The sequence below is a fragment of the Urocitellus parryii genome, chromosome 6, assembly GCF_045843805.1.
Source record: "Urocitellus parryii isolate mUroPar1 chromosome 6, mUroPar1.hap1, whole genome shotgun sequence".
Lineage (NCBI taxonomy): Eukaryota > Metazoa > Chordata > Mammalia > Rodentia > Sciuridae > Urocitellus > Urocitellus parryii.
This window is the reverse complement of record NC_135536.1, coordinates 133,613,412-133,638,698: the sequence shown is the minus strand read 5'-3', so window position 1 is coordinate 133,638,698 and position 25,287 is coordinate 133,613,412. Positions and strand designations below refer to the sequence as shown.

General features: G+C 39.0%; 1 protein-coding gene across 1 annotated transcript in view; it reads left to right on the top strand.

Annotated features, from left to right (window-relative positions):
* Ticrr (TOPBP1 interacting checkpoint and replication regulator) overlaps positions 1-23,446 on the top strand; it is a 41,464-nt gene extending 18,018 nt beyond the window's left edge. Inside the window, exons 8-22 of the mRNA XM_026388234.2 lie at positions 933-1,084; positions 2,302-2,402; positions 2,943-3,036; positions 3,114-3,193; positions 3,362-3,601; positions 4,113-4,209; positions 7,541-7,598; positions 9,996-10,160; positions 15,104-15,194; positions 16,575-16,636; positions 17,388-17,522; positions 18,105-18,262; positions 20,070-22,245; positions 22,388-22,513; positions 23,334-23,446. Of these exons, the coding sequence (XP_026244019.2) occupies positions 933-1,084; positions 2,302-2,402; positions 2,943-3,036; positions 3,114-3,193; positions 3,362-3,601; positions 4,113-4,209; positions 7,541-7,598; positions 9,996-10,160; positions 15,104-15,194; positions 16,575-16,636; positions 17,388-17,522; positions 18,105-18,262; positions 20,070-22,245; positions 22,388-22,513; positions 23,334-23,446 (3,848 nt within the window). The remainder of the gene's footprint in view (positions 1-932; positions 1,085-2,301; positions 2,403-2,942; positions 3,037-3,113; positions 3,194-3,361; positions 3,602-4,112; positions 4,210-7,540; positions 7,599-9,995; positions 10,161-15,103; positions 15,195-16,574; positions 16,637-17,387; positions 17,523-18,104; positions 18,263-20,069; positions 22,246-22,387; positions 22,514-23,333) is intronic.
* The last annotated feature ends 1,841 nt before the right edge of the window (positions 23,447-25,287 follow it).

The window sequence follows — 25,287 nt, the reverse complement described above, 5'->3', positions numbered from 1 at the left end:
CCTACTTCTCTTCCCTATTTAGTGGTAGTCTTCTTCTCATGCTCTTCCTTCCTATCCCATTTTGAGTCACCCCCCCTTATATCAGAGAAGACATTCGGCATTTGTTTTTTAGGGATTGGCTAACTTCACTTAGCATAATCTGCTCTAATGCCATCCATTTGCCTGCAGATGCCATGATTTCATTATTTTTTAGTGCTGAGTAATATTCCATTGTGTATAAATGTCACATTTTTTAATCCATTCATCTATTGAAGGGCATCTAGGTTGGTTCCACATTCTAGCTATTGTGAATTGTGCTGCTATAAACATTGATGTGCCTGTGTCCCTGTAGTATGCTCTTCTTAGGTCTTTTGGGTATAGTCCGAGAAGGGGAATAGCTGGGTCAAATGGTGGTTCCATTCCCAGCTTTTCAAGGAATAGAAGCCCATCTTAACAACTTAATGAGACCCTGTCTCAAAATAAAAAATAAAAAAGAATGGAAGTATAGCTCAGTGGTAAAGTATCCCTGAGTTCAATCCCCAGGACCCTCCCCCACCCCGCCCCCTGCAAAAAAAAAAAAGTGATTTAAATTTAAAGAGAAAGAATAAGGCATTAGTAACTCAAAGGTGATATCATGCAATAATTATTGCTCAAAGTTTATTTATTTATTTTTATTTATTAATCTCTAATTTCTCAATCTTGATACCATTGATACTTTGAGCTGGATAGTCCTTTGTTGTGAGGCCTATCCTGTGCACAGTAGGAAATTTAATAACATCTCTGGCCTCTATATACCAGACACCAGTAACCCACTACCTCCCCCAGTGGAGACAATCCAGACATAGTCTGAAGTCCTGTGGGAAGACAAAAATCCCTCTGAGTTGATGACCACTGACTTAAATTATACAATGACATTAGCCAAATGTGATGGTCAATTTTACTTTTTTTCACAGATTTTAAAACTGAGGAAGAGCTGCTATCTTACATACGTGAGAATTACCAAAAGACTGTGGCCACAGAAGAAAGCATGTTATATTCATGTGCTCGGAACATGATCTCAACCATTAAAATGTTTCTAAAATCCAAAGGAACTAAGGAATTAGAAGTAAGAAATTTTGGATAATGCCTTTGGTTGATTGTTGATGGGTTTGATTCATGTATCTCTGGAGATTTCCATTTTACTGTACATGATTCAAAAAAGAGAAGTGAGTACATTTCTAGAGTTTGGAAGATGGACATGAAGAACTGATAAGGTAGAAATGAAAGAAATGGGGCATGTCCATTTCCTCCTAATGAAAAAGCTCTTTACTCATTTGAGCTGCATCTTGACTATATGAATTAAGTCAGTGGTTTTAACCTCTGCTGCACCAAGAACATTTTGGGTTTGGGGTTTTTTTTATTTGTTTGGGTTTTGTGTATGTGTGTGTGGGTGTGCGCGTGCGTGTGCTCCCTCCAGACTAATAGATTAACTCCAGATCTCTAGAAGTGGGACTTGGCCATCTATAGTTTAAAAAGCTTCCTTAATGCTTATGACTAGAAGTGTTAAAAATCACCATTTTAGGGCATATTATTATTTTTATTTGTGCTTTGTGGCAAAAGCAGGACTCCTTCTCTAAAGTGAACAGGAATTATTTATGACACTTAGGCTTCTCCATCACTACTTTCAAGTCTGTGGGCTTGATGTATCCATGCTCAATTGCTTGCAAATACTTTTTGACCAAGTAAAAGAAGATGTTCATTCACTACTTTTCATGCAAACGAAAGGAAGAAAATTTGTAATGGGAATATATTTCCCTCATTTGGACATTTTATAAGAAATTAGAAATAATGATAAGAAACTTAGTATTCTTTTTTAAAATATATTTTTATTTGTTCTAATTAGTTGCACATGACAACAGAATGCATTTTGATACATCATACGTAAATGGAGTATAACTTCTCATTCATCTGGTTGTATATGATGTAGAGTTACACAGGTCATGTAATCAAATAAGCACGTAGGGTAATAATGTCTGGTTAATTCTACTGTCATTCCTACCCCCAACCCAAGCCCCCTCCCCTCCCTGGACTCCCCTCTGTCTAGTCCAAAATAACTCTATTTTCCCTTTCCTCAATTGTGAATTAGTGTCCGCATGTAAAAGAAAACATTCAGCCTTTGGTTCTTTGGGATTGGCTTATTTTGCTTAGCACAATATTCTCCAGTTCCTTCCATTTACTGGCAAATGCCATATTTCATTCTTCTTTAAAGCTAAGTAGTATTCCATTATGTATATATACCACAGAAACTTAGTATTCTTCTATGTAATGATTTTGTATTTTTAGGTGAGCTGTCTGAATTATGTAAAAAGTAACCTCTTAAAAACAAGTAAAAGTCTTCGACAAAATGCAGGGAAAAAACTGGATAAAGAGGACAAAGTCAGAGAGTAAGTAACTACCTTATTTATTTATTTATCTATCTATCTATTTATTTATTTTGCCATTGCTCCAAAACAGAATTCTCAAGATTTGCTTCAATCGCTTTAAAACTGCCAGTTGCTTGAAAGTGCTTTTTGTGTGTATATGTGGTGTTGGGATTGAAGGTACTTTTGTAGCTGATTCTTTGTGATATTTTGATGTGTAGTGTGAATCACCTATTTACCTAATTAGCAAATCAGTATTTGCAGAAAGCAGAGGCTATTTATTTATTTTTGGTACTAGGTATTGAACCCAGGGGTGCTCTACCACTGAGTAACATCCCCAGCCCTTTTTATTTTCTAGACAGGCTCTCACTAAGTTGCTGAGGCTGGCCTTGAACTAGCAATCCTCCTGCCTCAGCCTCTGAAGTTGTTGGGATTACAGGCGTACGCTCCATACCCAGCTTCTTACTAGTCATTTCTTATATAAATAGATCTGTACTTAAAGAAGGGAGTTTTTCAGTTAAGTGGCATGAAAAGTAGATATGACTGAGTGTTTTTTCTCCCAAGGTGTCAGCTTCAGGTATTTCTTCATCTGGAGATGTGTCTGCAGTGCCCTTTGATACTGGAAAGTGCAGATGAGACGGACCAAGTAGTGGAGGAGGCAAGTGTATAGTTATGTCCTAGTATTTTCAGCTGCCCCACAGAGGGCATATGGTCATTTTCTAAATTCTTCATCAGGTGACAAATTTGCTGCGCATGGTGTGTGTGACTGAAGATCCAGCTTACCTAGCCAAGTTTCTGGAGGAGATTTTGAGATTGTAAGTTTGATGGCTACCAACTTAACTTCAAAATTGTTTGACCAAGAACTACACACAGTATTATCTGTTATGGGATTATAAGGCCTATTTCTCATGTCGGATAAAGGAGTGAATAGAGGGAGTGAGATGGTAGTTCTCTGTTCTGTATTTAACCAGTCTCCTCCACAGGTATGTCGACTCCATCCCAAAGATACTTGGAAATCTTTACAACAGCCTCGGGTTTCTGATTCCTCAGAAGTTGGCTAGTGTCCTTCCTACAGATTTTTTCAGTGATGACTCCATGACACAAGAGAGCAAATCACCACTTCTTCCCATGCCTCTCTCATCCAGTGCTCACCAATCAGTGTCTGGTGGCACTGAATCTGACCAACTGGAGGAGCTCCGTACCAGATCAGCAAAGAAGAGAAGGTAGGAACTCCAAAGAAACTACTTATACTGTTATAGGTCAAAGGGTATATTTAAACCATAGTCTAGTTTTTGTTCCTATAATATATTGAATTATAGTCATTCTTATATCTGAATCACAAAAGCCAACTATCCGAGCTCCTACCAGTCAACTGAGCCTATTTTTATCCCCTAGGAAATAAATAGTGTTGATTTTGTAGTTCCTAAAGCCCTTTTTTTTACTGTTCACATCAGGTCTCCAGAACTAGGAACGTTTTATGAAATAAGCTTAGAGTTTCAGCTTACTTTTTAAGTTTCCTTGGATGCTTTTTATTATTATTAACTAGTTGAACATATAGTGGTTATTTTTGGAAATTCTGGGTTTGACTTTTTTTTTTTTTAATAAACTCTAGTTCAACCCCAAGATATCTGGCTTGTATTCGTGTAAAGTTTTATTTTAGACTCTGATTCCATTCCAATTTAACCATATGTACTTTTATCTACTGTATCTTGACTTTCTTTCTATTTTTAAAAGGAAAAATGCACTAATAAGACATAAAAGTATTGCAGAGGTTTCACAGAATCTTCGACAAATAGAAGTTCCCAGAGTGTCCAAGAGAACTACAAAAAAAGTAAGTAATCTCCAATAAATATGAAACAGCATTAATTGAGTTGTTCCTGTCGTCTTGAGTTTACACAGTAAATAAAGATGAAAGACAGTGTCTCTGCTTTTTAGGAAATTGACTGTGGAGGATACAAAAATAATATCTCTTATCCAAAATGCTTGAAACCAGAAGTATTTCAGTTTTCAGAGTTTTTGGATTTTGGAGTATTTACACAGAACATATTGATGCTCAAACAATTTTGGATTTTAGAGCACTTCAGATTTCTGTGGGATTACAGATGCTCAACTGATGTTAAATATTCTTATGAATGTACATAAGACTATAACCCAAGAGGAAAAGAAATAAAAATTCATTATGATATTAACCATTTTACCCAAGAGTATGATAGAGGTAATTTGGAGAAAAATAGCAAGTAAAAGTTAAGAATTAATTAATCCAGGGCTGGGGATGTGGCTCAAGCGGTAGCGCGCTCGCCTGGCATGCGTGCGGCCCAGGTTCGATCCTCAGCACCACATACAAACAAAGATGTGTCCGCCAATAACTAAAAAATAAATATTAAAATTCTCTCTTTAATAAATAAATAAATAAATAAAAATACAAAAAGGGCTGGGGATACAGCTCAGTGGTTTAAGTGCCCCTTGGTTCAATCCCTGGCACTATTTTTAAAAAAAATGGATAAATTAATTCAAAGTCTTTAATATAGATAACAAAACTCAAATAATATCAAAATATAGTATATAATAATAGGACTTTGTCTCCCAGAAAAGTACTTTTTTAATATATATACATACACAAACACACACACACACATATATATATATATACTTTTTCAGGATATAAATTTTAATTCAATAACAAATTGACTTTACTAACAAGTTTATTTTACTTTAGTGACAAGTTTGAAAGTAAAAATAAAAAGATAATGACTGACATGAAGTCAGAATGCAATTGGTTTTTCTGTGGCAGTAGGCATAAGTACTTGAAGTTTCTATTGGTTGCAATAAAAAGAAACCTAGCTGGAATCTGCTTACTAAGGAAGAAGGGAGACTAAAAGTACAGTGAAACTTTTGAACTGCACAAACTGAGGAGAGTTAAAATTCTATGAGCAATGGGCTGGAGATGTGGCTCAGCGGTAGCTCGCTCGCCTGGCATGCGGGTTCGATCCTCAGCACCACATACAAACAAAGATGCTGTGTCCGAAGATAACTAAAAAATAAAATATTAAAAAAAAATTCTATGAGCAATAGCTTCAGAAACCTTAATCATTAAGATAGTGGTTTATTCTGTATCTAGATAGTTGGCATTGGAAGCAGGAGTTCCTCTTCTTTTTTTTTAATATTTATTTTTTAGTTGTACACAATACCTTTATTTTTGTTTGTTTATTTTTATGTGGTGCTGAGGATTGAATTCAGGGCCTTGCACATGCTAGGCGAGAGCTCTACTGCTGAGCCACAATCCCAGCCCGAGCAGGAGTTGGTACTGTTTACTTTCCTACCATACGTCTCCTGAGAATAAGATGTGAATCTTACATATCTTGCAATCCTGATTGATGAGTGAGAAATCCAAAACTGGATAGCTAAAGATTGTTAGACCTTCTTTCTCACTAGAATTTACAATGATGTTTGCACTTCCTAACATTATTTGAACCTTTATTTTTATAGTGGCCAAGAGTGTTTATTTCTTTAAGACCAAATTTACTGAGATCAGGATTTGATTTTGGTTAATAAATTTTTTCATGTCAAAGTTAGTGCTGTAGTTAATCACAGCACTTCAACTGAAAGGACCAGATGTTTAATTTTTATATAGTAAATCTGAATTTTCTGAAGTAGCAATGTAGTGAACTTAGAAGCAGTGAACTTATATATTAATTAATATGTATTAATTAATGTATAATTAATGTATAAGTGTATATATTAATTAATGTATGTTCCAGAAGAGCACAATGATTTTTTAAAAAGCTTGATTCTACCCAGTGCCTCATGGACATAACTGTCAGTTTTCCTTTCAGTTATATCAATATATAGATTAACAAGGGTTAACAAACTTTTTCTATAAAGATGGTAGATATTTAAGACAGCAGGTCATGCAGTCTCTGGCACATTGCCTCAGTTCTATTGTTGTGGGAAAGTGGCCACAGACAGTATGTAAACAAACAGGCACGGCCATGTTTCGATAAGCTTTATTTCCGAAATAAGAGATGGCCCAGATTTGGTCTGTATACAGTAGTTTGCTGATCCCTGGATTAGGAAACTGAACATTGAACATATTTTTACAATTATAATTTAACTCTTTAAAAAGAGTTATTATCAACCAGTGTAAATGACTAAGAATTACCACTTTTCATGTCTTTTGCAACAAAACCTTCGTTGTATCACTGACATCATTTGTTAAGTTTCTGCTCAATCTTCAGTGATTATAAGAGCATAACTGACAAAACAAATCATGAGAAACCATTCCCTTGTTTAGATACATCTGGGGCTTAGACTCCTAAATCCTTTACTAGAATAGTAAGTAAATAAAAGTTTGATACAGAGACATTCCTAAGCACATAGCTATGCTTTAATTTGTGTGGTTTTTCCCTGGGTGTTTGCTGTTTGTTTGCTACCAGGGATTGAACCCAGGGGCACTTAACCACTGAGCCACATCCCTGGCCCTTTTTATTTTTTATTTTGAGACAAGGTCTCGCTAAGTTGTTGAGGCTAGCTTTGAACTTGCAATCCTCTTATGTCAGCCTCCTGAGCCTCTGGGATTACAGGATCCCTGGTTTTTGTTTTTTTTTTTACATATAAAATGTATACATGATCATTGGTTAAAAAAAAAAAAACTTTAAATCATATAAAGTTAATAATGTATTCCTTCGCCATCAGTTGTTCAGATACAATCACCAATTGTTTGTTATATATAGTCCCAACCCTTTTCTGTGTATACCACAAGCAATCATCAAAGGCTATACTTATCTGTAATATTCCCATATATACATAAATATTAAATATGGTTTCATCTACTATACTTATTATTCTGCTTTAAAAAAAATCTTCCCCCATCACAGTTCACTTTCTGCATTATAAGTCTTCCTTTCTTATTCTCTTAATATCTGCATTGGATGGGTATATAAATCATTTACTGGTTCATTCTTTATGAGCGTATACAGTTTCTTACTTTGTATTATCACAATGTGGTAGAGAACATCTTTGGAACATCTACCTTAGTGTGTTTTATTGTTTCTCCTATGAGTTCCTGTACTGCAAGGATTGAAGGGCTTTATGTGGAACTTTTATTCTTTCAGTTTAAATGAATACTTATGTAAATTTCCTTATAGGATTTTCTCATTTTCCAGGAGAACTTTCACCCTGCCCCCCAGCAGCCTGGACTCCCAGGGAAGGACACAGTACAAGGTATGCTTTGTTCTTCCAGGGTATGCATCTATTCTCTGGAATGACAAATTTATTTTGATTGCAGGTATTTAAGCAGCTGCATTCAGCTGTAAATTATGGCTTTAAATCCTTGGTTAACAAAATACATCCCTATATCTTATTCAGGCAAATAAGATATTCACATGATCCCATAATACTGGATTCTATAAAATAACTGTCCTGAAATCTTTTAAAATGTTCTTATCATGAAGGCCTAAAAAACCATACCAAAACAACAACAAAAGAGCAAAGAGAAGAAGTGTTTTAGATGAAAAGAGTTTAAGCATGAAAGCTAAATGCACTCCATGATCCCTGCTTGATCTTAAATTTAGAAAGGAAAAAATAACTATAAAGTATATTATTGAGACAACTATAAAAATTTGAAGAAAGGTAGTATGCTAGATAATACTGATGAATGTAATAATGGCATCATGGTTATGTAGGAGAATGTCCTTGTTAAGAGACATATGCTGACATAGGGAAGGGAAGACTTGTGAAATCTACAACTTATTCTCCTGGGTTTGGGTAGAAAAATTATATACATCAGATAAAGAGAGATGAAGGGAAAAAGCAAAAGTTGACAGTTGGCAAATTTATGTTTATTGTGCTATTTTTGAAAAATTCTCTGGATATTAAATATTTTAAAACAAAGGAGAAAGTAGAAAATAACAAATCAAATTTGGCTTTCAAGTCACAAATCAGTTTCATAGACAGCCTAATAGAGAAAAATTTTTGAGGGCTGGGGATGTGGCTCAAGTGATAGCGCGCCCGTCTGGCATGCGTGCGGCCTGGGTTCGATCCTCAGCACCACATACAAACAAAGATGTTGTGTCTGCCGAAAACTAAGAAATAAAATATAAAAAAAAAAAAAAATTTGAAACATGAAATGTGTTGTTGGTGTCATTAACATTAATGTTTATGTCATTTATGGGTTAACATAGACTGCTCCCAGTTGGTGGATCCTGGATTATTTGGTTTTATTTCAGTGAGCTGTTCTTTGAATTCACCCTTAGTGAATTTTAGATTTACCTCTACCAGGTTATTTTGCTTAAGATTAAGGTGCCATCTTGCTAGTTTTGTCAAGTGTTTATCAACTTGTTAGCTGTTTTCTTAACTTTTAACTCTTTTAGACTCAGACTCACCCATGCTCTGAAATCAAGAATTGAATTTAAAATAACCCAGCAAGCTGGGCACAGTGACATACACTGATAGTCCTAGCTACCTGGAAGGCTGAAGCAGGACTAGCACTTGAACCTACAAGTTAAAAACTAGCCCATGCAAAATAGTGGGACCCTATCTCCCCCTCACCCTACCCACTCCCCCCAAAAATGAACTAAAAATAAAAATAACCCAGCAGACTAGTAAAGTCATCAGAAGAAGAAATCTATGGAATATAGAGAGTTTCTGTACTCAGGCAGAGCTAAATACAAGACAACAAAAAGGTCCAAAGTGAGAAATAACACTAGACAATATTAACCATAACCTAAATCAACCATCCTTTTCTATAAGGATTATTTCTGTTTTATAATGTGTAAAGCTTCTAATTTAATAAATGATATGGGCCTTCTTTGTATTCCTGAAAAGTTAATTTAAACCAAAGTTGTGATAGGAAATTATGAACAACTGTATACCAAAAAATTAGGTAAACTAGATTAAATGGACAGATTCCTGGAAGGACACAAACTACTGAAAAAGAGATGTGGGAGAAAAAGAAAATCTAAATAGATCTACAAGTTAAAAAATATTGAATTAGTTATGAAAACACTTCCCACAAAGAAATGCTCAGGACTAGATGTTTTTACTGCTGAAATCTGTTTAACATTTTAAAAAGAATTAAAACATCACTGGGAATGTTGGTACATGCCTATAATCTCAGCTGTTCAGGAAGCTGAAGCAAGAGGATCACAAGTTCACAGCCAGCCTAGCAAGACCCTTTCTCTAAAAAAAGAAGGGGCCTGGGGATATAGCTCAGTAGTAAGAGCACCCTTGAGTTCAATCTCCAGTAACACACACACACACACACACACACACACACACAACACCTTAGCAATTATTATGATCAGTTGATTATTTGACCAGGATGCCAAGACAATTCATTAGGGAATGAATAATCTTGGATCCAAATGATGCTGAAACACCTAGTTATCCCCGTGCAAAAAAAAAAAAAAAAAAATGATATTATCCCTACCTCATACATAAAAATTTTTTGAATCTGTAAGAGTAAATGTTTTAAATCACACTTGGATTTCCTAAAGAAATCTTTTTAGTAAATGTGAAAATAGCAATCAGTACAGTGGTTTCCTTAAACAGTTTCTCTGGATAAAAGCTCTTCTGTCTTATTGATGAGAATATTTGACTTTCTTTCTTCCACGCTTTCAGAAGTGACCAAAGTTCGAAGAAATCTCTTCAACGAGGCAATGTTTTCTCCTTCAAAGAGATCACTAAAACGGGGATTGCCTAGAAGCCATTCCGTATCAATTGTGGAAGGTCTGGACCGTAAACTCGACAACTTCAAAAAGACCAACAAAAGTACCACATTTCAGGGTAAGCAAGAGGAATTTTGTTTGTCAATTTTGTTGGTCTCTTCAAGGAAGTTCAACTTTTCTCTTTTTCTAATCTTTATTTCACTTATTTCCTTCTCTCTACTTGGTTTGATTTTAGTGCTTTTTTCAAGTACACACATTTATAGCTACAGTTTCCTGTCTAAATATTGCTTTAGCTGTATCCTGTAAGTTTTGGTGTGATGTTTTTTCACTGTCATCTCAAAACACTTTCTAATCCCTTATGATTTCTTTGACCCACTGGTTATTTTGAAAAGTTAATTCCCATTGTTAGGGAGTCACCCACATTCCCTTCTATTGATTTCTAATTTCATTCCATTTGGGTTGGAGAACATACTTTGTATGATTTCAGTCTTTATAAATTTATTGACACTTAGACTGGGAATAGGACTCAGTGGTAGAGCTACTTGCCTAGCATACGCAAGGCCTGGGGTCCAGCCCCCAGCACTGCAGGGGGGGCAGTGTATTGATACTTATTTCATGGCCTAATATTTGATCTGTCCTGGAGAGTGTTCCATGTGTGCTTGAGAAGAATGTATGTTCTGCTCTGGATGAGTAAAGTGGTCTATAGATTTATGTCAGGTCTAATTGGTTTATGGTGTTATTCAAGTTTCCTTTTTCCTTGTTGAGCTTCTCTTTGAAGAGAATTGTTCAACCGTTATTTGAAAGTATAATGTAATAATTATTGATAATTCAACAATAATTATTCTGTCAGTTTTTGCTTCATATGTTTTGGGATTCTGTTGTTAGATGTATCTGTTTATAATTGTTATATCTTCTTGATGAATTGATCTTATTAATATGTAAAATCTTTGTCTTTTGCAACATTTTTGGCCTAAATTCTATTTTGTCTGACAATAATATAACCAAGCAGCTCCTTTGAATGTGGTATCTTTTGCTATCCTTTAATGTTCAACCTTTGTATCTTTGTTGGGTCTCTAGTAGGTAGCATAGAGTTGGTTTTTTTAACCTCTTCTGCTAATTTCTGCTTTCTAATCTCGGTGTTTAATCCATTTACATGTAAAGTAATTACTGATAAGAAACAACTGCTGCCATTTTTTTCATTTTCTGTATTCTTTATTCCTTTTTCTTCCCCGGTTCCTCCATTTTTTTTGTTTTTTGTTTGTTTTTTTATAACCTGACTTTTTTATAGTTTTGTTTCCTCCATTATTTTTCTGTGTGTTTTATAGTTATTTCCTTAGTGATTATTTTAGCAATCATAATTAACGTCTTTAACTTAAGACAGCCTAGTTTGGATAAAATCAACTTAGTTTCAATAGTATATACTTTGTTCATGTATGTTTTTGTCCCTCCCCTTTATTGTCATGGTCATAAAGTACATTTTGTGCATTGTATGGCCATTAATACAGATTGATAATTATCGTTTTGTATTTTTTCTTTCAAATCATAGGGGAAAAAAGAACAGTTATAAGCCAAAAGTACCATAATACTATCTTTTTTTTTTTTTTTTTTTTTTTTGGGGTACTGCAGATTAACCCAGGGGCGCTTAACCTCTGAGCCACATCCCCAGCCCTTTTTATTTTTTTATTTTGAGACTCAGTAAGTTTCTGAGGCTGTCTTTGAACTTGCAGTTCTCCTGCCTCAGCCTCCTAAGCTGCTGGGATTACAGGCAGGCCCTGCTCTGACAATAATATCTCAGTATAAATTTCTTTGATTTCTCTTGCTTGGGGTTCATTGAACTTGTTGGACGTGTAGGTTCATGTTTTTCATCAGATTTAGGAAATTTTTAAGTATTACTTTTTCAAAACAGTTTCCTGCCTCTCTCTTCTAGGCTTCCCATGTTGAAGGTGGTATGCTTGGTGGTATCCCACAGGTTCCTCAAGCTTTGTTCATTTTCCTCATTCTTTTTTCTTTCTGCTCAGATTGGGTAATTTTGATTTCTGTCAAATTCTTTTTCCTATGAGTGGGCCATACTTTCCTATTTCTTTGTATACTTTGTAATTTTTTTGTCAAGAAGTAGGAATGAAGGATATTATGATATGCTAATTATAGAAATCTGATTCTCCAAGCCCTCGGGGATGGCTGATTTTGCTTTTTGCGGGCTGCTGCTTTCCTTTTTGTAGCTTTTCCAAACTATTTTTTGTGAAGTGTGTACTCCTTGTTGTGTGTGGTTACTGAAATTTCTGTTTTCTTCTGTGGCCAGCCAGTGACCTGATAAAGATTTCCTTAAATGTCTGGCTCCCAAAATGGGGTGAGGAGAAGGCATTTCTGTCCTTTTAAATCTTACATTAGGTACTTTAGAGAAAGCCATTGCAGCCTGAGAGGGCAGAAACCATGCTATGTGCATCAGTCCCACAGGATCCCCAGACTGACCAAAGGATACAATTCCGGACTTTAGGAGGACTGCTGTCTGCCCTAACACCAGCCAGCTGCTCCTAGAATGGGGATTGCTGTCCCACAGCTGCAGTGGGGCTGAGGAAAGGGCAGTCCCTGGTTCGTGGGCTTCATTCCTTCTAAATATCAGCAATCTCTCCTCATCAAGCACCTCCTGGTTCTAATAAGTGTCCAGGCAGGTTTCAGAGTTCCCAAGTATTTGATTCTTTGTCGCTTATGGTGTCACCAATCCCTAGAGCTTTCCTCTCCATCTTTGTGCATGAGTTCCTGCCCTTGGGATTACAATTAATAATTTAAACAGCCAAGTTCTAATTGATACCAGCTTGATTTCAGTTTTATAAAAACTGCTCCTATGTAATTCTATTTCTTGTCCTTTGTGCTGTCATACAAATGATATCTCTATATTTTATGTCTGTCAATACAGATTTTTTTAATATTTATTTTTTAGTTATAGGTGGGCACAATATCTTTATTTTATTATTTTACTTTCATATGGTGCTGAGGATCCAACCCAGTGCCTCAGGCATGCCAGGCGAGCACTCACCACTGAGCCCCAGCCCCAGCCCATGTCAATATAGATTTATATTGGTTTCATTTTTTAAATCACAGGGTGAGAAAAAGTTGTAAACAAAAAAATTTTTAATACTGTCTTTTATAAGTTTTTTTATCAGACCCAGTTTATTTTAATGCTTCTTCTGCATTTTAATTACTCTTTTGCCCTTTCCTGTCAGCCTGAAGGATTCCCTTTTAGTACTATGTGCGGGACAGGCCATCTGGTGATAAATTTTGTTTGGGTTTTGTTGTTGTTGTTTCTTTTTTTAATTTTTAATTTTTTTTATTTTTTAGTTTTAGGTGGACAAACAATATCTTTATTTTATTTTTATGTGGTGTCAAGAATCAAACCCAGTGCCTAACGCATGCTAGGTGAGCGTGCTACCACTTGAGTCACAACCCCAGCCCTGTTGTTGTTTCTTCTTGGATTGGGATCAAACCCAGAAGTACCTTACCACTCCAGTTTTTGTAAAACAGCTCTTTTTTTTTTAACATTTATTTTTTACTTGTAGTTGGACACATACCTTTACTTTGTTTATTTATTTTTATGTGGTGCTGAGGATCAAACCCAGGGCCTTGCACATGCTAGGCAAGTGTTCTACCGCTGAGCCACAACCCCAGCCCACTCCCAGCTCTTTTTTATGTTTTCATTTTGAGACAGGATCTTGCTAAGTTGCCCATGCTGGCCTTAAACTTGTGATCCTTCTGCCTCAGCCTTCCAAGTCACTGGTATCACAGGCATGCGCCATCACATCCAAAATATTATTTTAGTCGTCAGTGAACCTTTATTTTATTTGTTTGTTTGTTTATTAATATGTGGTACTGAGAATTGAACCCAATGCCTCACACATGCTAGGCAGGCACTCTACCACTGAGCTACAACCACAGCTTTTGGTTTTGTTTTAATCTGGTTTCTCCTTTGGTTTTTTTCCTACATATATATTTTAGTTGTAGATGGACACAATACCTTTATTTTTGTTTATTTTTATGTGGTGCCAAGATCAAACCCACTGCCTCACGCATGCTCAGCAAGCTTTATACCACTGAGCCACAACCCCAGGCCTCTCCTTTGGTTTTGAACTGTGGTTTTGTTGGGTGTAGAATTCTTCTCCACATATTATCACCACCTCAGGCAGCTGTGATATTTAACACTTTCAATAAACACTTGCTTCCAGGGAAAAGGTAGTTTATACCAGGTGAGTCCTAAGTCTGATAAGTAGAGACCAGTCTTGTGAGTAGGATTCTCCAGGGAACTGTAGGGTCAAATGATGACAGGTATATGGGAGAAGTGCTTTGGAGGAGCTCTAATCCCATTCTGCCCCATCCAGAAACTATAGGGCTGTTGGTTTTCAAGGTGACCACAGGGCTAGGGAATGGGTATTGGGACTAGGGCAGGTTAAAGTACCATAATCCTCCCTGTACTTCCTGAGAGTTGGCCATTTTTCCTGCAAACCTTTAGCTAATCTCCAGAGTCTTAAAAATAATTATTTTTTCCAGAGTTCTTTCTCCTTAAGAGGAGGATTTTTTTCCAGAGGTCCTTCTCCATCATTTCGGCTGATGTCACCCTTTTGTGTGTGTGTGTGTGTGCTAGGAATCAAATCTAGGTCTTTGAAGGCACTCCACCACTGAGCAAGTTTATCATTTTTAACTTACTCTAAACCAGACCTCCCCTTGTGTAGCTTGGCTACCTATTCTGAGATATCTTATGCCAACTAGATTTATCTTAATAATTAATACTTGCGTGGCATGTTCTTATTTTTACATATTATCTCCTCATAAGAACCACTAATGAGGTGGATAGGTATGTTAGTCTTAAGAAGTGAGCACTTTTCATTTTTTAGGGTTGCTTATGTGATAAATAATTTTGAAGTATTTTACATTGGTCTGTCATTATTTAATCTCTAATAATGTTGATAAACTTTCTATCCCATTGAGTTTTATAAAGACAAAACTTAAAAAGATCTACTCTAGCTAGCTAATGGACCATATATAAATTCAGTTGCTTTTTTTACATTTTAGGTTATCACAAACTGCTGACTAAGAGTGTGGCTGAGACTCCAGTACATAAGCAAGTCTCCAAGAGACTACTTCATAGACAAATCAAGGGCAGGTGAGTGGCATCCTTGTCCAGGCTTCTGCATACACTCAAACTACCTTCACCGTGATCTTGGGGGCCACTGTTTGCCTTCTCTTGACCTTCAATCCAGACTTCAATCTTAACCATGTTGCTTATTAACTACAAAGGACTCTATAATATTGTGTGGGCAGGAGAGCGATACAGAGTATACTCTTGTCTGGCCTCTTTTACTTGGTATCATTGAGATTTGTTGTTGCTTATATAAGTAGTTCATCCCTTTTCATTGCTGAGTAGTATCCATCAAATGAATAGTCTGCAGTTTTTAAATCAGTTCACCTGTTGATATGCAAAATGGTATGTCCCTATTCCTGCCAGGCAAAGCAAGAAGTCTAGGATCCCAGCTCAGCCTCTGCTGACAGAGGTATGGGTGAGGCTGCAGTTTTTTCTGCAATGATCAGTTGAGAAGGGTAGTTATCTGAAGTATTCTGTCTTGCTAGGCTGCCTCTTTCCTGGTTCTTTGGCTTGAGAAAGCTGTCTCTCTGTGTGGCATTGGGTTGTTTGTTGTTTTTTTTTTGTTTGTTTGTTTCTATCCACCTGTCTGTCTATCTGTCTATCTATTGGCATATGTACATTTTCAGCTTCTCCGGAACCCAGCTAGGATGTGTGCAGCAGAAAGAAGGGGAGCTCACTGCACCATCTTTTCTCAGGTCCTAAAGTCCTCAGCTAAGTTGCCGTCTCTCTACCTTTCAGAGTTGTCTCCTCTTTTATATATAATGTCCAAGGTTTTTAGCCATACTTTAAAGGGAATAAGAAGCACATCTTTTTCATCTTGTTCAAACTCCATCTTGTCATTATTTGTTGACAGGTGTTACATACTGGTGAAAGTTTACAGTAAAATTGGTGGGTAAGAAGTCCTTGACAAAATGGCAGAAATTAAAGCTCTTAAATGGAAACTTGAGCTGCTAGATGTGGTTGTACATACCCGGAATCCCTGTAACTTGGAGATTTGGGGCCCTAAGCAATTTAGTGAGATCCTGTCTCAAAATAAAAAGGGATAGGATATGGCTCAGTGATTAAGGGCCCCAGGTAAATCCCTAGTACAAAAAAAAAAAAGTATTAATATATTTTAGAATAATTTTGATGTTATAAAATTGCTTTTTTTTAAAAGCATGCCAACCATCTCACAATAATATTGATATGTTGGAATGAGGATATGGCTCAATGGTAGAGTTTGTGCCTAAATGCTCAAGACCCTAGGTTTAATCCCCAATACCAAAAAATAATAATAATCACTACGAACACTAATATTGTCAAACATTGTTCTTTGTTATCTTGTTAGAAGAAAACCTGTCTCTAGTTTTAATGTGCATTAATTATAATAATATTGAATCCTTATGCTGATTATTCTTTAAGGTCTTCTGATCCTGGTCCTAATATTGATGTTGTAGAAGAGTCTCCTATAAAAGGGAAAGATGGTGAGTACTACCACTATACTTCTACATTCTGCCAGCTTCTACATAAACATTTCTGTACTCAGCATATCCTCAATTTACAGAAATTGATGGCCACAGGTACACAGTGTAGCTCACTATTTATAAGTGAATGTTCTTTTACATGGAATTAATTGAATTTCTGGAGAAGAAATATTTTTATGTAATAGAAGTGGGACTGGGGGCGCCAAACTACTGTGTTGCACACAATGCTGTGGCTCATTTAGAAAATATATGAAAGAAGGGATTTTCACAAACTTATTTTTTTAATTGCTCAAGTAATTTATGTTGTAGAAAAATTGAATGTATAAAGAAGACAAAATTTTGAAAAATTACTTGATAGTCCCACAACTCAGATATACTTTGTTAATACATAGCATATACTCTTACCAGTATAATTTTGATACAAATATAAGTAGCATGCACATATGAAGCCTGTTTGTGTTTTTTGTTTTTTAACAAATGGCACATTATACATACCTTTTTTTTCATCCTATATCAGGTGGCAGTTTATAAGACTTCTGAAAGTGGGCCAGTGTTTTTTTTTTAATACCTTATTGGGACCATATATCAAACCTCTTTAGCTATTTAAGAGAGACTTCAAAATCTCATATAGCCACTGTTGAATTTCCATCCTGTTTGTGGTATTACATAAATTTTGCCCATTTCTGACAGTATGGGAAAATTCTAAACTTGTAGTTCTCCCTAGATACTAATTCTGTTTCTGGTTCTGCAGAAATAAGTTTGAGACGAAGTCCTCGAATCAAGCAGTTGTCATTTAGCAGAACAAATTCTGGTTCCTTCTACTCTGTATCTCAGCCAAAGTCTCGAAGTGTGCAAAGAGTTCACTCCTTCCATCAAGACAAGTCAGGTAACATGGGCCCACCTAGCTTCACAAATCCATGCTGACTTGGTGGGAAGTGTTTTTGGGAAAAGAAGCATACAATCTGACATTTTCTTTCTTGATGTTGGAGAAATAGAAGAGGTAGATATAGTCAAGGTTCAGAGTGATGACTAGATGACCAACAGTCCTTTGACTCTAACCATTCATCTCTTGGATTCCCACAACTTGGTCAGCCATAATTTATGCCATATGGCCAGATGCTGCACACAAGTATCATAGGTAGAGATGGGTGGTGTCTGTTTTCATTCTTTTGTCCACAATTAACATAATAGATGTATTTTTTGTATTTATACTAAAAAATTAAAATATATTTATAATTACAAATTAAGTTATTTCAGTTGCCTGCGTTTTCTAACATAGGACTTGGGATTAATCTATTAAATTTCAGGAAGGCAATGATCGTTGCAGTTCTAGACATAATTAGGTGGGATTTTCTGCACCAGTTGCTCTGAAACATTATTGTCTTTTCTTGTGTGGACTGGCTGTTTCAATAGTATTGGGAGGGCAGGTATTGAAAAAAAAGTAAAAGTTATTGTTTTTGATTTTCAGGCCAAAGAGAAAATTCTCCAGCCCAAAGTATTCGGTCTCCAAAGAGGCTTTTCTTTGGGGCAGTGTCTGAAATGATCAGTCCCTCGGAGAAGGGTTCGGCCCGAAATAAAAAGTCTCCAAGAAGTAGTTTGGGTTCTGAGATACCCACAGCTTACCAGGTATACATAGAACATAGAGTCCAGGAAGAAATAAAGCAGGTACCTGTAAATAGTAAGAGATGTGGTGTGGTTGGGTTGTACCATATGAGTCATCACTGAGCACATGGAACTTAAAGCAGCAGGTTTGCTGAGGGCATGGTGGTAGAGAGGTAGAGATGGGTTTCATCTACTCTTTGTATTATTTACCACATATGTGTTTTTCTGAAATGTATAGCAGTCATTCATCCATTTCTGTTTGATTGTCCACTCTGTACAGAAACCTGGAAGTGACCCCTGACTTCTTCCTCTCCCAGGGCATAACCAACCAGATGAATTCTGCCCGTTTTATTTACCCCTTCCTTCTTCTGTATCCCTGCAATTCCTGTTCTAGTTCAGTTCTACCTGGAACATTTCAACAGCCTTTTCCCTTTCAAATCCGTCTTCCACACAGAGGTCAGAGTGATCTTTCCAAGGAAAACATTCATTTGACTTCACTCAAAATGTTTGCTTTGCTTTATGCTTTGTAGACTCCTTATCCGATAAAGCTAAGTTTTTCTAAAATGGAACCCTTGTATTAAAATAGTTCCATTAAAATGGAACCCTTGTATTAAAATAGTCTTTGTTTGAAAAACCCAGGTAAACTGCTTAGAGTCTAGGGAAGGACAAAACTCTGAGGAAAGTTTTGAAAACCACACATCTACATGACCTAGATCAGTTCCCCTCCCCGAGACAGGTCTGTGGTCTGGTCACTGTCCACCAAGCCGGCCTAAGACTTTGGGCCCTCCCTGCTTGACACTCGTTCTCAGCAGTATCAGGGTATACTCTGTTCACACATAGCTGTTGTTCTTTCTATTTGTGTCTTTGCTTTTATTTTTTCCAGCCTTTGCTTGCTCCTGTTGATACCCATTCTTTTTACTATTTTTTTAGTTATAGATGGACATAAGATCTTTATTTTTATTTATATATGGTGCTAAGGATCAAATTCAGGGCCTCACACATGTAAGGCAAGCATTCTAGCACTGAGCTACAACCCAGCCCCTTGATACCCATTCTTGAACATCCAATTCACAAGTCCTTCCTGTCCCCGAGCCTCCTTTGTTATCTTTGCATGTCCCTGACAGTTGTGTTAGCCACACTATTATCACCTGTCCACACAGCACTGAACACGAAATGTCCTCTAGACCAGGATTCACTTGAGATGATCTAGTAAGGATGTAGAGGAAAAAAGTGCTTGACCTCCTCATCTGTTAGAGTTTTTAACTACTTTTTTTGCAAGAAGGAGTTTTTAACTTTTTTTTTTTTAATTTGTTAGAGTTTTTAATTACTTTTTTGGTTGGGAATGTCCTTTCTGAGCCCTGATCATTGTTGCAATACCTCATGTGTCTGTATACTCCAAAGCCCTCCCCACCACAGTGTCTGCACATAGTAGGTATTCAGCACACACAGTTGAGTGGAGCTAAGGGCAGATGAAGTGCCTCCTGGAAGATACAGGAGGCAAAGGAAATTATTGTTTTGTTTGAAGAGAAGGGGAGTCTAATGATAGTTCTGAGTGGTGAAATTAGACAGAAGCAAAGCATGGTTTATCGTAGTATGCTGATATTAAAATTGCATGTTCTAAGGGAACAAAGATTGGATATAGTGCTTGGTCCTGGAAATAGTGGAAAAGTAAAATCAGAATCACGTTTTAGAGAAGGAAATGGATTACTATTTGGTCGACTTTAAATCTCCAGTTTGCTTTTCTCATTGTCTGAAAGATTACAAAGACACTATTTAGAGAATACAAGTTACAATAATAATCAGGTGCTAAAATAAGCATTTTTCTTTTCAGACTCCCAAGAAGAGTTACCGGAAATCTCCAAATGTTTCTAATACTACACCGAGAAGGCTCCCTCATACACCACGGACTCCAGAGGATACTCCAAAAAGAATGCTTAAGGATTTATGCTCTGCAGACTCCCCTGCAGAAACAACACCTGCAAAGCAGGAGTCCTTAAAAGACCCTTCCTCCCATGGCTATGGGACACGATTGAAATCAAAAGTCACTCCTCAGAAAGGATCCTCCTTGGCAGGAGAAGGGGGCTCTCCTGTTGAAACAAACATACCAAAAACTCCCAGCAGGCCAGGTGCTCAGCCACCTGGATTTTTGCCAAATTGTATATGGTCACATTCAGTGAATTCCAGTCCAGAAAGCCCCTGCTATCCAGCATCCCCAGCTCCCTCAAGTGCCCAGCTCAGGAATGGGTATCTGACTCCTGTCAGATATTCCCTCAGAACACCCTCAAGGGCAGCACCCCTCACGGGCACACCCCAGAATCAAAAACACCAACAGCCCTATCTCCTCAGAGTTTCTCAAGCAGACGAGCCAGCACAGACACTAAAGGACATAGCTGTCAAAACCCCAAAGAGACCAGGGGATACTTCTTCCCCACCCGTTTCCCCAAAGAAACAGTTTCCCTCTCCGACAGATGATGTTTCTAGGAGTCCACTTAGAAAATCTTTGACAGCATCGCCTCCCCTTGGAGAACTGGATTGGAAAGAGCCCCAGATGTCACCCAGCACAGCCACTTCTCTCTCCTGTCCTATTCCTTCAACTCCCCACAAAATCCCACAGAGAGCTACATCTGGCACCATCCCACCTCCACCGCCTTCTAAACTTGAGAGACGGTGTAGAAAGACCTCTCATCCTGAACGAGGCTCCCCAAAATGCCAGCCTGGCCCCTCTGGGGTTCCTGTGGTCAACACAACCCACAGCCCAGCTGCCATCACAGGATCTAGAAAGTGCCAGAAGGAAGGGAGCCTCTCTCCTCAGTCTTCTCCTGAAGGACAGAGTTACCTGGGTCCTGGTCTTGGAACTGACTGGCATGGATCTTCTCCTTTGCTTGTTGTAAGTGACACAGAATACCTCACTCTGCTTGATAACGCCAAACACCGTGGCCAGGAGAACCACCATGTGAAAAATAGTGTCTCACCAGGGGAAGATGGTGAGGGGCTCAGGACAGAGGTTACCAGTGAGAAGCCCTCTGTGTCTGATCCTGGGGTGCTTCTGCCTCTCCCTTCGTCTGAGCCCAGCTCTCCTGTGGTACTGTCCTCCTCTCTGTGCTGCACCTCAGACAGAAGATGGTGCCAGGCCACAGCACAACTGGAGAACCTGGAATCTTCTGTGTGGCATTCCAAGGACCCTGCCAGCCCTCAGACCTATGAGGTCGAGCTGGAGATGCAAGCCTCTGGCCTTCCCAAACTTAGGATCAAAAAGGTAGATCCCAGCTCTGTGTTTGAAATTGATGCCATAGGAAAGGAAGAGAGCCCCTTGGGGGAGGAGAGCTCCTTCCCTGATCTCAGTGTTTCCAGAGGCAGCAGGTCCTCCAACAAACCTGAACCCACCTACATGTCACCCCCCTGTCTCCGCCCCTCACACAGCACACCTGGCAAAAGCAAGGGACAAACCTACATCTGCCAGTCCTATACCCCCACCCGCTGCCCCTCCAGTACTCCCTCTCCATTTCAAACAGATGTTGGGGTTCCTTGGACACCATCCCCCAAGCACAGTGGGAAGACCACACCTGACACAATTAAAGACTGGCCTCGGAGGAAGAGGGCCGTAGACCACAGCACTGGAACCTTTGCTGGGCGGGGTGAGGCCAGCACAGACCTTCCTGGAGGCTTGTCATTGCTTGAGCCCGAGGGAAGGGAGCAAGGTCTTGAGCTTAGCCATCACAAGGCTCCCATGTTGGAGGATTTTGAGCTCGAGGGGGTGTGTCAGTTGCCAGACCAGTCACCTCCTAGGGACAGTATGCCTAAGGTTGAGGAGGTCTTCTCATGGGGACAGTTTGGGCTGGGCTCCAGGAAGAGACTCTTGTCTGCCAAGGAAGAAGCTGAGTGTGGACCCAAAAGAGTGTGCAGTGCCCTGAGTGAAGATTCAGAAGCCAGCAAGCACGAAGAGGGGTCTCCAAGTTGGACCATGCCACTGTGTCCCTCCACAGGGGACGACGAAGTGTTTGTTTCTGGTGAGTTTATTTTTGAAACCCATCTGCCATGTGGTTTCTGTTGGGCAGAGTATTTGGGAGGAGGCATTTGGAACTTGGGAAGGGCCAAGCGTCTCTGTTTGGGACCCTGTGGGGCTGCACTTAACATGTGGCATCTCCTCAGGCTCCACCCCACCTCCTGGCTGTGCTGTGCGAAGCTGCATCTCGGCCAGTGGTCTGCAGGCTCTGACCCAATCTCCGCTGCTGTTTCAGGGGAAGATGCCTTCCTCTCAGAGCAAGGACATCAGAGGTAATCTCCTTGTTAAAGGTCCTGGTAACTTTTATCAGGGCCACGGTGCTCCCCTGTGGGTGACTTGGAGAATTTACTCAGGGTTGCCAAGCAAATCAATTTTGGAGGAATCTTGGGGATGCCAAGTAAGGGATAGATGGCTTTGTGCCTCAGATGTTGTGTACCCTCCCCAGAAAAGCTTCAGTAAAGCTTCGGTGCATCTAAACAAAAACCTTCTCAAGATCCTACGTAGTTTTGAAGATGGTGACAGCATTGGGACACCATGACACTGCTTGTCTGTATTCTTAGAATCTGAACAGAAAAGCACTTGGGCCACAGAAGTGGTATGTTCAGAGACAGCCATTCCTGCCAGTAGGTTATGCCATGTTTTCTGAACATTCAGTATGATAAAGTATTGTCATAATCATTCATCAAACTCTAGGATGCCCCTTCCTTGTGCCCTTTCTCAAGCCCTCTGTAAAAGCACAGGATTTGTTGTTCATTGCACTGGCTAGAATTGTTTTCTTCTGTAACATGGGAGGAGGAACACACGATGTGGGGGTCTCTATAAGTCATGCAAAGTAGTATAACCCCCACAGATCCAAAACCTAAAAGAATGTACAATACAGAAAATTGAGGAAACGCAAGTGCAAGTACTTTGCATTTCCACAGTGGGTTATTGTTGTCAACCTGGTGCCCAAGCATGAAAGGTGAAGAGCATTATCACAAGTGAGGGTAACACAGTACTGATTTTCTTAAATTTATTTGTGTGTGTGACCCTTTGCTGTTCAAGCCCATTTTCTTTTGTTCAGTCCACAGTCACTTCTCTACCTTTTTCTAGATGAGGATGTGGATGTGTTTCCCTCTACTTCCGAAGAATCTCCATTCAGACAAGCCTTCTCCAGGAGGCGCCCCTTCAGCAGAACTTACACACGGAAGAAGCTCATTAGCTAGTTAGGACGGGCCCCTGTTGAAGGACTTACAACTACAAATGCTGCTAAGCCTGACCAGACCCTCTGCATGTCCTGGACAGAATTGCTCTGAGAGTGGTTTCTCTGGGCGTAGCAATTCCAAACTCAACATCAAGGTATTCCAGCAGTGTGCCCAGAACAGGAATGACTAGGGATTGATGGGACCAAAAAAGTTCAACAGGTGAAAGTGAAGTCATCCAGGTCCCCATGGGCTTAAGAGAAATTGGCGACCTGGTCCCAAACCTTTCCCTAGACAGTTTTCAGATTCCCTCTGGAATACCTTATGGTAATCAAATTCCCCTCATGGAATCTGTCTCTTCCTAGTCCTGCCCATTGTTTGAGAGGTCAGGTGGACAGCTGTGCAGCTGGAGCTGTAACTCAGGGAGCCTGAAACAGGGAACTATAAGATGGGATCCCATTACAGCAATACCCTGACTATAACCTTGGCAAGTCAGAAGGCCACTGCCTTGCTTATGAGAACAGAAAGGAAAGTACCTCATGGGGTGCTTCAGAAGTTGCTATAAGACTGGGATGGCACAAACAATGCTTTGTAAACTGTGAAGCCCAGTGCATGAAATTAAAGGATGCATGTGCAAGAGAATAAATGTTTTGTCTTCTCTGTTTAACAATAAAATCATCTCTGGCTACTTGGCATTCAGCACTTAAATGTTATTATCGCAGGTTAATTGTGACCAGGGACCAGCTCCAGTCGTTTCCAGAGCAACCCCATTTCGAGGTCTGTCTTGAAAGCCAGCCATCTCCCATCCCAGTCTTGCCCGCTCCTGGGGAGAACATCACCGGCGTGTGGTTTCCACCTGGAGGGGCCTGTGGAGCAGCTGGAGCAACTTGCTGTTGAGTTGACTCCCAACTCCCTTTAAAGTACTCAAGCCTGGAGTGGCCTTGGGTCTCATTCCTCCTATTATCTTATAAATCAAATTCCAAGTGAAAACTCCTATTTCTCCCTTCAGAGATGTGCTTGCTTTCCATTCCTGTGACAAATAGGGCAAAAACAACTTAAAAGAAGGAAAAGGTTTATTTTGGCTCACTATTTCAGTCCATGGTTGTTTGGCTTCATTGTCTGGGGGCCTATGGCAAAGCAGAACATTGTGGTGGGGAGCCCCGCTGCTTACCTCTTGGCAATCAGGAAGCAAAAAGAGGAAGGGCAGGGCCCCAATAGCCCCTTCTAGGGCATGTCCCTAGGGACCTTACTTCCTTCTATTAGGTCCCACCTCCTAAAGGTTCCACCACCCAACAGCACCCTAGCTGTGGACCAAGACTCGGAGACCTGAGCTTTAGGAAGACATTTGAAACTCAAACCATAACAAGGACCTGGACTCTAAAGGCTCATGTCCATATCACAATGCAAAATACATTCAGTCCATCTCTTAACAGTAACCATAGTCAAAGAATTCTGGCATTGTCCAAGCCCAAATTCTCTGAAACTCAAAGCAAACTCAGCTGTAAGCTCTTGTAGAAATCAAAAGAACAAGTTATGCACAATGGCATTAGGTGAACTCCCATTCCAAAGGGGAGAAATAGGGCAATCATGAGGAATCAGACCAATGCAAGACCAAAACCCAGCAGGCAAACCATGAATTCCTTCAGCTCATGTCCAGCATTAGGCCCCATGCCTACAGCCTTGCTGAGCCAACGTGGCCACCTGTAAACTGGTTCTGCTTGCTGCAGGTGTAACCTCCTTGATTGTAACTTGAAACAGCACTCTCTGGCCACACTGCAAGTGTTTCAAAATCTTTCTGCTTCACTTTTTTGCTCCTGATACTATAGATCTGCTGGTAAAGCCTATGCCACAAATTGAACTTTGAT